This window comes from Octopus bimaculoides, chromosome 5, assembly GCF_001194135.2.
Source record: "Octopus bimaculoides isolate UCB-OBI-ISO-001 chromosome 5, ASM119413v2, whole genome shotgun sequence".
NCBI lineage: Eukaryota > Metazoa > Mollusca > Cephalopoda > Octopoda > Octopodidae > Octopus > Octopus bimaculoides.
This window is the reverse complement of record NC_068985.1, coordinates 198,569-208,758: the sequence shown is the minus strand read 5'-3', so window position 1 is coordinate 208,758 and position 10,190 is coordinate 198,569. Positions and strand designations below refer to the sequence as shown.

Sequence of the window (10,190 nt, the reverse complement as noted above, 5' to 3'; positions counted from 1 at the left end):
ATCGTCCAACCCATGCTAGCATGGAAAGCGGACGTTAAACGACGATGATGATGATGATGTTAGTGGTATGTAAAAAGCACCCGGCACACTCTGTTAAGTGGCTGGCACTAGGAAGGGCATCCAACTGTAGAAACCATGCCACAACAGACAATTGGAGTCCAAGAAGCTCTCAGCTGGCCAGCTCCATGTCAAATCGTCCAACCCATGCCAGCATGGAAAGCGGACATTAAACAATGATGATGATTTCAATTGACTTTAAAATTTACAAAGACATAAAAACTCCAAAAAAAATGTTAAAAAGAAAAATGAAGTGGCCATTACATATTGCAGCATTAGAACCCAAGAAATTATGTGAATCTACATCTAGAAATTGCATCAAAATCTTTTGGGGAAGCATGACAAATTTGATTTTATTTCCATGGAATGTAAACTGCTGGTGTAAATATTACATAATGCAGTTATTCTAACTAAAATTATATTTGTAAAGTTTAAGTATAGAATTGATATTAGATTAGTGTCTAGCTAAAATCCATTTTAAGCTTATAAAGTCTATTAAACCTTTGTTGTAAGGGGTTTTTCTTCTTTATTCCTTTACTCATTTCAATCAGTGAGTTTTGGCCACACTGGAGCACCACCATTTTTTAAAAATCTATTCTGCATTAAAATGCTTTATTTTTTAATCACTGAAGCTTAAAAGTATTTCTAACTTGTTCTAACCTTTAAAACTTATAATATTTACCTTTTTCAATTAATTTGAGTCAAATACAGAAATAATCCATACTGTTTATATCTTCCAAATTTTCTTTCAGTGAGATATGGAAAATGGTACACACCACCACGCACAGTACAAGAAGCAGAAAGAAATCATTATCAAAGAAAAAATAGTGTATGTCGAAGTAAGTCTGTTTCTTGTTTCAATCGTTTGTTTTCAGATACTCATATAAGGTCTCCTCCTATTTGGCTGCTCTTGGTTTGAATCCCATTATTTTCACTTACTTCTCCTGCTCTCTCAGTTTATGTATAACCCAAACTTCTGTACTTAAACATTTCAAACTTGTTTCCGTTCTTTAAACAAACACAAGATGCAGTATTATGGGTTTATTCTCTGTGTAAATGCTTTAATGTGACCATCGGAATTTTAGTACACAACTCTAACCACATTTTTAAAAAATTCTCCATCAGATTGTTATATTTTAAATATTAATCCCACATGTGTAACTAACATCCATAATAAAATCTCTCCCGTATGAAACTAATATATTTCTACTTATTCGATATCATATTTTAAGCTGAAGATACAGAATTTTTCATTTCCAAATGGTCAAGGACAAAAGATCAAAAAGCTCTACTTCTTAAGGCAAAACCTGGAGAAAAGAAAATGAAGGAGAATAGATGAGTGGGGGTTGGGAAAAAAATGAAATAGAGGGGTGAAAGAAGGAAAGAGATAATATTGGTCTCTTATAATATGTCCCACTCATATATGAAGAAAACATTTAAACAAATTACCTTTACTAAGAAAAGATGGTGAAATGCTTGCAGCTCTTTTACTTTTTTACTTGTTTCAGTCATTTGACTGCAGCCATGCTAGAGCACCGCCTTCAGTCAAGCAAATCAACCCCAGGACTTATTCTTTGGAAGCCTAGTATTTATTCTATCGGTCTCTTTTGCTGAACCGCTAAGTTATGGGGATGTAAACACACCACCATCGGTTGTCAAACGATGTTGAGGGGACAAACACAGACGCACAAATGCATACACACACATACATATACATATATATACATATATACGACGGGCTTCTTTCAGTTTCTGTCTACCAAATCCACCCACAAGGCTTTGGTCGGCTCAAGACTATAGTAGAAAACACTTGCCCAAGGTGCCATGCAGTGGGGATGAACCTGGAACCATGTGGTTGGTAAGCAAGCTACTTACCACACAGCCACTCCTGTGCCTATGTTTGTGTTTCCTTCTTATGGTGTTCCTGTTACATGATCAAGTTGCATACGAAGAATAGAATACAAGAATCCATCATGTCATGGAAGAAAGATTTGTCATAACTCAGGAATCCTGAAATAGGAAAATCATTTTGTTATAACAGATTTTTCAACAGAAAGAAGGAAAACAAACCAGCAACACAGCCATTTTTATGCATAGAAATAATTTCTAAATAAACATACACAATACAATATCCATACATGAAAACATCAGAAGAGAAATATGTTAGGGAGTCAATAAGAATCATAGTATGATAGGGTATGTTCTTACCACAGAAGATGTTGATTAGTGTTTCAGAGAAAGTGGTTGAGGTGAAATGCAAGTTACTCAGAGGATGAGGAACACTGTCTTTTGTCTTATAGTTCATTGTTATCAATATCCACAAAGAGGGAACAAAGAACTTATCCAGACTTGTGTGATGCTTATGGTGCATCATCTCTTTGTACAACTCAATGTATGAACTCAGTTGATGGAATTTCTGTATTCTCATCTTCTTCTTTAAACAGCATCAGCTCCTCATTAAATAATCTATCTCAATGAGGCACAAGCAGCTCAGCCATATCAGCCTCTATAACTTCAAGCCCCTACAACATTTGCAAGCATCACAATATCTCTCTAAATCTAAATTGCTCTGTTAGGCATTTGGTGACCAGGAGAAAGCCTTTGACAGGCACTTTCAGTCCTTGATCAGAAGCTAGGAATAAATGAACAGCTAGTGAGAATTAATCAAGCCATGTACTTTGACTGTAATTAACTACTGTAGAAGGACTTTGGTTGTTCAGTAATGTGGACCAAATTAATCTTGTTATTTTCAGCCCCTCAGTAATGTGGACCAAATTAATCTTGTTATTTTCAGCCCCTACTTCAACTGCATTTCCCTCTCTGCTGGTTGCTGTCTTTGTGTCTCTACTACATGTTGTGGCTATTGAAATTTCCAATCATGATCTTTGGTTTTCTAGATGATATTTTAGGCATTTTTAGGGGTGTGGGAAGCAGATTGTGCACGTAAAAGCACCCACTACACCCTCGGAGTGGTTTGTGTTAGGAAGGGCATCCAGCTGTAGAAACTTTGCCAGATCAGATTGCAGCCTGGTGCAGCTTTCTGGCTCACCAGTCTTCAGTCAAACCGTCCAACCCATGCCAGCATGGAAAGCAGACGTTAAATGACGATGATGATGATGATGATGATGATGACTGTCTTGAAAACCAAAACACCTCAACCCACCAGTCCTCATGCCACAGAACATTGGCAAACTTCTACCTTTCTGCTTCTCTCCTACCTAAGTATGCCTACCTACTAGCTTCCCTTCTAGCTATCTAATGTAGTTTTTTGCTAATGTCACCCTTCCAGTTCTTCTAGGCTTGTTTCTTTGCTTTAGTGGCCCTGTCAACTGCGTTGTTCCACCATCATGTCACCCTAGGTCAGGTTGGAACTTTACACCAGTGACAGATTTGGTCTGTAGTTTCCAGTAAGTTTTATAGATATAATTGCAGCGTGGAAGGTATTTATAAGCTATTTAAGAAACACACAAAAACCGTTAGATTCACTTCAACATTTAAATTTAATTTGCCAAAATATTTTCGTCATTTTGAGACTGTGACCTGTTCACTGACAAAATTCCGTGATGCAGCACAGAATTTTGTCAGTCAACAGGTTGCAGTCTCAAAGCAACAGTGCTGTGTCCCTCCATGTACCTGTACCCAGGACTCACTCAAATGTCAGTGGGGAGTAGACAGTTGCTGTTTCTTAAGTGATCAATAGTAGTGGAGAGATTGTTGTGAAAGCATGTCTGCTAGAATACAAATAGACTAAGCAAAGTTCAGAGAGCTACTACCACTGTTCATAATGAAGGACCTCTCCATCAGAGTGAAAGGTAGATTGTATGATGCCTATGTACAAACAGCTATGCTACATGGCAGTGAGACATGGGTTGTGACTACTGAGGACATGCAAAAGCATATACGACAGAGTGTAAGTGACTTGTGAGAAAATTGGATATACAAGACATCATACAAAGTGTGCAAGAGAGAAGACTGTGCTGGTATGGCAAAGGTAATGTATATGAATGAAGACAGCTGCATCAAGAGATGATGATCTCAAATTGTACAGGGAACATGTGGAAGGGGTAGACCCAAGAAGATGTGGGATGAAATCATGAGAAAGGATCTATGGACGTTAGGACTCACAGAGCGGATGACAGGGGACAGAGACTCTTGGTGGTTTGCTGTTCTTGAAAAAAACATGTGAAGCTCAGTAAAAGCATGGTTATCCTTGTATGCAGGCTGTCCCTGGCATCTCTCTCCAGCTGAGCATTCCTAACCTTGCAGGCTCATGGTTGCTGGTGCCACGCAAAAAGCACCCATACAAACCAATTTATAGCTATGAAATACTTCCTCTGGTCACAGGAAACGAATGTAACCGGAATAAAGTTGTGTAATGACATCATCTTCATATTCTAGGCATAATTACTAAAATTAGTTTAATTTATTTACTTTTTAATGATTGTATAATTAAGAGCATATTGGGGATTGATTATTTCTGATATCTGTCACGGAGAGGGTCATAGCCCAACTAATTAGGGAGAGAGTTAGTTTAGATGAGATACAGTTTGGTTTTGTGCCAGCGAGAAGCACCACTGATGCTATATTTCTGGTAAGGCAACTGCAGAAGAAATACATAGCCAAAGACATGGAAAAAAAAAACTTTTGATAGGGGGTCTCTTATCTGGTGGTCAATGTGGAAACTAGGGATAGAGTTGTTGGTGAGAGCTGTACAAGCCATGTACAGGGATGCTGGCAGTAAGGTGAGGGCTGGCAATGAGTACAGTGAAGAATTCAGGGAACAAGTAAAGGTTCACCAAGGATCAGTCCTCAGCCTCCATTTAATCCTCCAGGCAATAACAGAGGAATTCAAGTCAGGATGCCCCTGGGAGCTCCTCTATGCTGATGACCTTGCTCTTATAGCTGAGTCACTACCAGAACTAGAGAAGTTTCGGGTGTGGAAGCATGGTCTAGAATTGAAGGGCCTTAGAGTTAAGCTAGCAAAAAACAAAGTCTTAGCAAGTAGAAAGGCATACAAATCACAAATCCCTTCAGGTAGATGGCTCTGCTCAATCTGTAGAAAAGGCGTAGGTAGAAACTCTATAAAATGTACTCAGTGTAAGCTATGGACACATAAGAGGTACAGCAATATCAAAGGAAGGTTAACTGGGAAGATGGTTTTTGTGTGTGGCAAATACTTGGGGGCAATAAACACTGAAAATGTGCAGAGAACAGCTTCCATCACATGCCAGGAGAGAAAAACTAGAAGTAATTGATAGCTTCCATTACCTTGGTGACCAAATCAGTAGTGGGGGTGGATACTCTGTGAGTGTGGCTGCAAGAATAAGAAAAGCCTGGGCAAAGTTCAGAGAATTCCTACCTCTGCTGGTGACAAAGGGCTTCTCACTCAGAGTAAAAGGCAGACTGTATGACGCATGTGTACGAACAGCCATGTTACATGGCAGTGAAACACGGGCCGTGATTGCTGAGGACATGCATAGGCTTGAAAGAAATGAAGCTAGTTTGCCTCACTGGATGTGTAATGTCAGTGTGCATGCACCACAGAATGTAATCACCCTGAGAGAAAAGTTGGACAGAAGAAGCATCAGATGTAGTCTGCAGGAGAGACAACTGTGCTGGTATTGGCATGTGTTGTGAATGGATGAGGACAGCTGTGTGAAGAAGTGTCACACCCTAACAATGGAAGGAATCTGTGGAAGAGGTAGACCCAGGAAGATCTGAGATGAGATGGTGAAGTATGACCTTCAATCATTGGGCCTCACAGAGGTAATAATAAGCAACCAAGACCTTTGGAGACATGGCGTGTTTGAAAAGACCTGTCGAGCCAAGTGAGATCATAGTCATGGCTGATACCAGTGTTGCATAACTGGCCCGTTAAAAGCACCCTTCAATCATTGGGTGACATGCTGTGCTTATGAAGATCCATTGAAATCATAGTCATGGCCGATGCCAGTGCTGTCCAGATTAGATTGGAAAAATAGTCTTAATATGATGTTGCAGTCATGTTTAACAGAGTTGTGTAGTTCTTTAGTTGTTTGAAAGGGATTTTTCTTCAAGTAATGGTGACTGAGCAGGCTTAGAATTTGCTGCGACAAAATGTATGCCCCTTGTATGTCCAGCAGATCCTTTACCTCTAGTATGCATTTTTACTTGTACATTTGTTCAGTAAATTGGTCTCTGGGCAATCTGTGATAACCAAAGGATACTGTAGTGTAGCTTGTAATTTGTTGTGATTTTTTTTTATAGACAGATTAAGGACCCAAGTAGGAGTGTCACAACCCTCAATGGATCTAATGTACTGTTTGTACACAGATATTGTTGTTGTTTTTTCCTGTTGACAAAAATGTGATTTTGCATTTTGAATTCATACTGAACCGATCTTAAAATGGAATCAAAACACTTTCATAAAGACAAATTGACACTATCACAGACCCTTGCTCCTAGAAAAATCACAAAAGGTTAGAATCTCCAAGCAAAAGGCATGAAGTCTATTTGTGGATTTCTTCAAGGCAGTTGATATAGAGCAAATAGAAAGACCATGTTACATATACTATTGAACTATGGTACCCCAGATGAGACTGGCAAAGCAATCATCATCATGTACAAAATCCAATCAAGTTTTATGCAAAGCACAGACAGTCCAACTGAAGAGTTTCCAGCAATAGCAGGCATCTTTCCTGAAGACCCTATCTCTTTTTCTCTTTGTGACTACATCTTTAGGTAAAGTCTTGATTCCATCCTAGACAAAGCCTTGCCTTCAAGCAGAAGCAGTCAACACATCAGTAGACCACATTTCTCTCGGATTATGCTGATGATCTTACCCTCACAGCTTATCGGCTGTATGAAGGCAAGATTTGTTGGTACATCTTGAGAATGTTGCAGCCAAAGTCAGCCTGTTTCTCAATGTAAAAAAGACTGAATTCATGACCATCAATGCAGAGGAAAACAACCTGCCAGATTCTTACAACAATAGTTCTCGACTCAAGGAAGTCAAGAACTTCAAATACCTTGGATAAGCCTGAAGTACATGTAACAAGCTTTAAAACATCCAGCAATCAAGCATTTTGAAGTCAACAAAAGGATAAAAGGCTGGCTTTCTTCAGGGCATATTAGAGAGCATTCTTCTCTCTTCTCAGAATCTGAACTAAGGTAAAGAAGCTTCAAGACTGTCTTGATGGTACTCATACCAGGCTCCTTATGATGACTCAAAACATTTCATAGCATGAGCACAAGATAAAAGGGAAGAATTAGGGACACATTCTATCCATCCAAAGTAGGCGTTGAATAAAGCCTACTCTACTTTTCAATGCAGAGTAGGCTTTGCTGTCAACAGCTATTTTAGAGAAGACAAAAACCACTGAATTACATTTGGTGTTATTGGTAGAAACACTAACTGGAAATGGAGGATTAGCGATTTCAGGTGCAGTATTTTGAAATTCCTCTTCAAAGAAGGAGAAGGAGGAGGAGGAAGAGTATCTACAAGTACTTTTTAAGGTTTGAGAGTGAACATTGTGGGAGACATTGCACTTATTTCTAACAGATTAAGTGACTACATCAAGGCTTCAATATTCCTTTATTAAGGCCATATTGAACGGATAGATTGAGAATCACAAGTTATTAAATTTGTTTGGAACATTGATATGTGTCAAGAGATTTTTTTAGTGTTTCAGTTGTACTTTATTTAGTACAGTTTTAATAATTTAAACAGAAAAAAATTGAGCTGTATTTCAACAAGGCTTCAATGAGCAAATGGAGAAGTCTTTATGTAGTAGTTTTAGAAGATATGCAAACAATTTTGAAACGGTTTGCTAGCTCTAATATATCAGCAGCTATAACACCCACAGTTTTTATTAGGTACATAATACTTATTTACATTTTCTTTGTGAATTGTTTTGAGAGTATTGAAGCATTTAGTTCTCATTCCAATTATCTGTTCTTTTCATAATCCTTGAATATCAATTAGCAAGAAAAATGTATGCGAAAAGAACAAGGAGCAGCTCAGTTTCTTTTCAGTCATTGCCTATAAATCCTGGATATGTTGATAGGTTTGTGTATGAATATATGTTAGGCAGAGCTGAAAGGATGTAATGCATCTCACAGTCAAGTTTCACTATAAAGCTTCTGAATAAATTTTAAATTCTCATGTCTCAGAAGAATGCTGTAAAATGCTTTGAGCAATCTTAGGTTTTCATCCAGCCTTTATATGATGACAGCCAATCATTTTTATTTCCTCCACTATAGCCAAAATTTCTTTAATATCAAGCACTTTTTCACCTTGGATTGCTGTTCAGATCTGTTGAAGTAGAATCATCATTTACAGTTTGTCTCATTATTTTGTCACTTATAATTTGCAATGCAGTAAAACATCCTTATTTTTATTCTATTTAGAGACCACTAAGAATAAAATTGTGAAGTCGATTTAGAACCTCCTTTTACAAACTCATCTACACTGACTCTTGTTGCCAAAGCTTTGTGTTATATTTGTTGTATTCTTACTATGTAAACATAAGATGGCCAAATCATTACTGTGCAGGGCAAAACGCTTAATGGCATTTCATCTGTGTTTCCCTCTCTTCCTCTCTCTCTCCCCCTCTCTCTGACTGGGTAACCATGTACCTCCTCTACAGCAAGATATCTATTTCTGTCTCTCTGTCACACTCGAACCTTTCATCATCTGACACAAGATTACCTCTTCTAATCACCCCCACCACCACCACCACCACCACCTCTCAAAGATTCCTTGTCTTGCAAAGTTACTTGGTGACCCTGCCAGTGCAGGTGCCACTTAAAAGTACCCAGTCCACACTGTGAAGTGGTTGGCATTAGGAAGGGCATCCAGTTGTAAAACAACATGCCAAAACTGACCTCACCTGTTCGAGTGCCATGTAAAAAGCCCTCAGCCTACTTTGTGGAGTGGTTAGTGTTAAGTGTTTCCAGCCATAAAAAAAAACCTGCCAAAATAGACACAGAAGCATGGCACAGGCTCCTGCCTGGCCAGCTCCTGTCAAACCGTCCAACCCATACCAGCATGGAAGGAGGACGTTAAACAGAGATGATGATGATGGACTGAGGATATGCACAAAATGCTGGGAATCTGCTGCTCGTAGTTGACTTAGTTGCTACTTAGAGTGAAGCCTTTCTTTTTTTTTTTTTTTTTTTGGCGTCCAAATCAGACAACTGACCAGAGTTCATTCAGTTAAAGGAATGGTTAAACTGATTTGGCAGTAAGAAAATTAAAAGTCCAACCTATACTCCAAAACTAATGGCATACCAGAAATGGCTGTGCAAACAATTAAGTCTGCATTAAATAGTTCCAGTCCATCAACTGAAATGTTTTAATAAATATTTATTAAAGCTTCTGTTAAATCAGCCATTACAATGCAATTGGTGGATACAAATCTTCTCCAGCAAACAAACTATTTGGCAGTCAAATAACTTCTAAATATTTTTTCCCTGAAGCACATCTGTTAATCATGAAAATACTGCCAATGGGTCAATGTTACCAGCTTCTTCTGTGGAGTCGCTTCTTCATTAAGTGATTTCAGGTTAAGATGAATTTTTCAAAATACTACTGTTACTAATCTTCACTCGCCCAAACCTCTCATATTGTTAACACTACTAAACCATACTAATCCTCAGAGAAACTTAGTAGCACATTGTTACCTTGCAGGAACTGTAAAAATGGTAAAGAATTTGTAAGCCACGAAGATATATTGACCAACACACTTCGTCTTTCATGGTCGTAGAAATGTTACAAGTGAGACAGAAGCATGGCTGAGGTGTGGGCATCATTGTAAAGATCACTTCACAATCTTAGTCTCAGGCCCACAGTGCAGCAGCAACTTGGTGACTTCTACCATTGACTCAAGTTAACCAATAACTTATTATTATTATTATTTGACAGAAACTGTGGTTGCACATATATACATACAGATATGCAAGTATATATGACAGGCTTTTTCAGTTTCCATCCACAAAATCCACTCATATAAGTCTTTGGTTGGCCTAGGGCTAAAGTAGAAATCAGTTTCCCAAGGTGTCACAGTGGGACTAACCCCAAAACCATGTGGTTGGGAAGCAAACTTCTCAGCCACACTTCCCCTCATATATATGTTTTATATATATATATATAT

At 38.4% G+C, this 10,190-nt stretch overlaps 1 protein-coding gene and 1 long non-coding RNA gene across 3 annotated transcripts in view; one reads left to right on the top strand and one right to left on the bottom strand.

Annotated features, from left to right (window-relative positions):
- LOC106868193 (uncharacterized) overlaps nt 1-10,190 on the top strand; it is a 363,847-nt gene that overhangs the window by 324,326 nt on the left and 29,331 nt on the right. Inside the window, exon 2 of the mRNA XM_052968116.1 lies at nt 810-896. Coding sequence (XP_052824076.1) covers nt 810-896 — 87 coding nt within the window. The remainder of the gene's footprint in view (nt 1-809; nt 897-10,190) is intronic.
- Nucleotides 1-10,190, bottom strand: part of LOC128247883 (uncharacterized) — a 143,560-nt gene that overhangs the window by 108,048 nt on the left and 25,322 nt on the right. For both annotated transcript variants that reach the window (XR_008264189.1, XR_008264188.1), the window contains exon 2: nt 1,933-2,067. This is a non-coding gene — a long non-coding RNA (uncharacterized LOC128247883). The remainder of the gene's footprint in view (nt 1-1,932; nt 2,068-10,190) is intronic.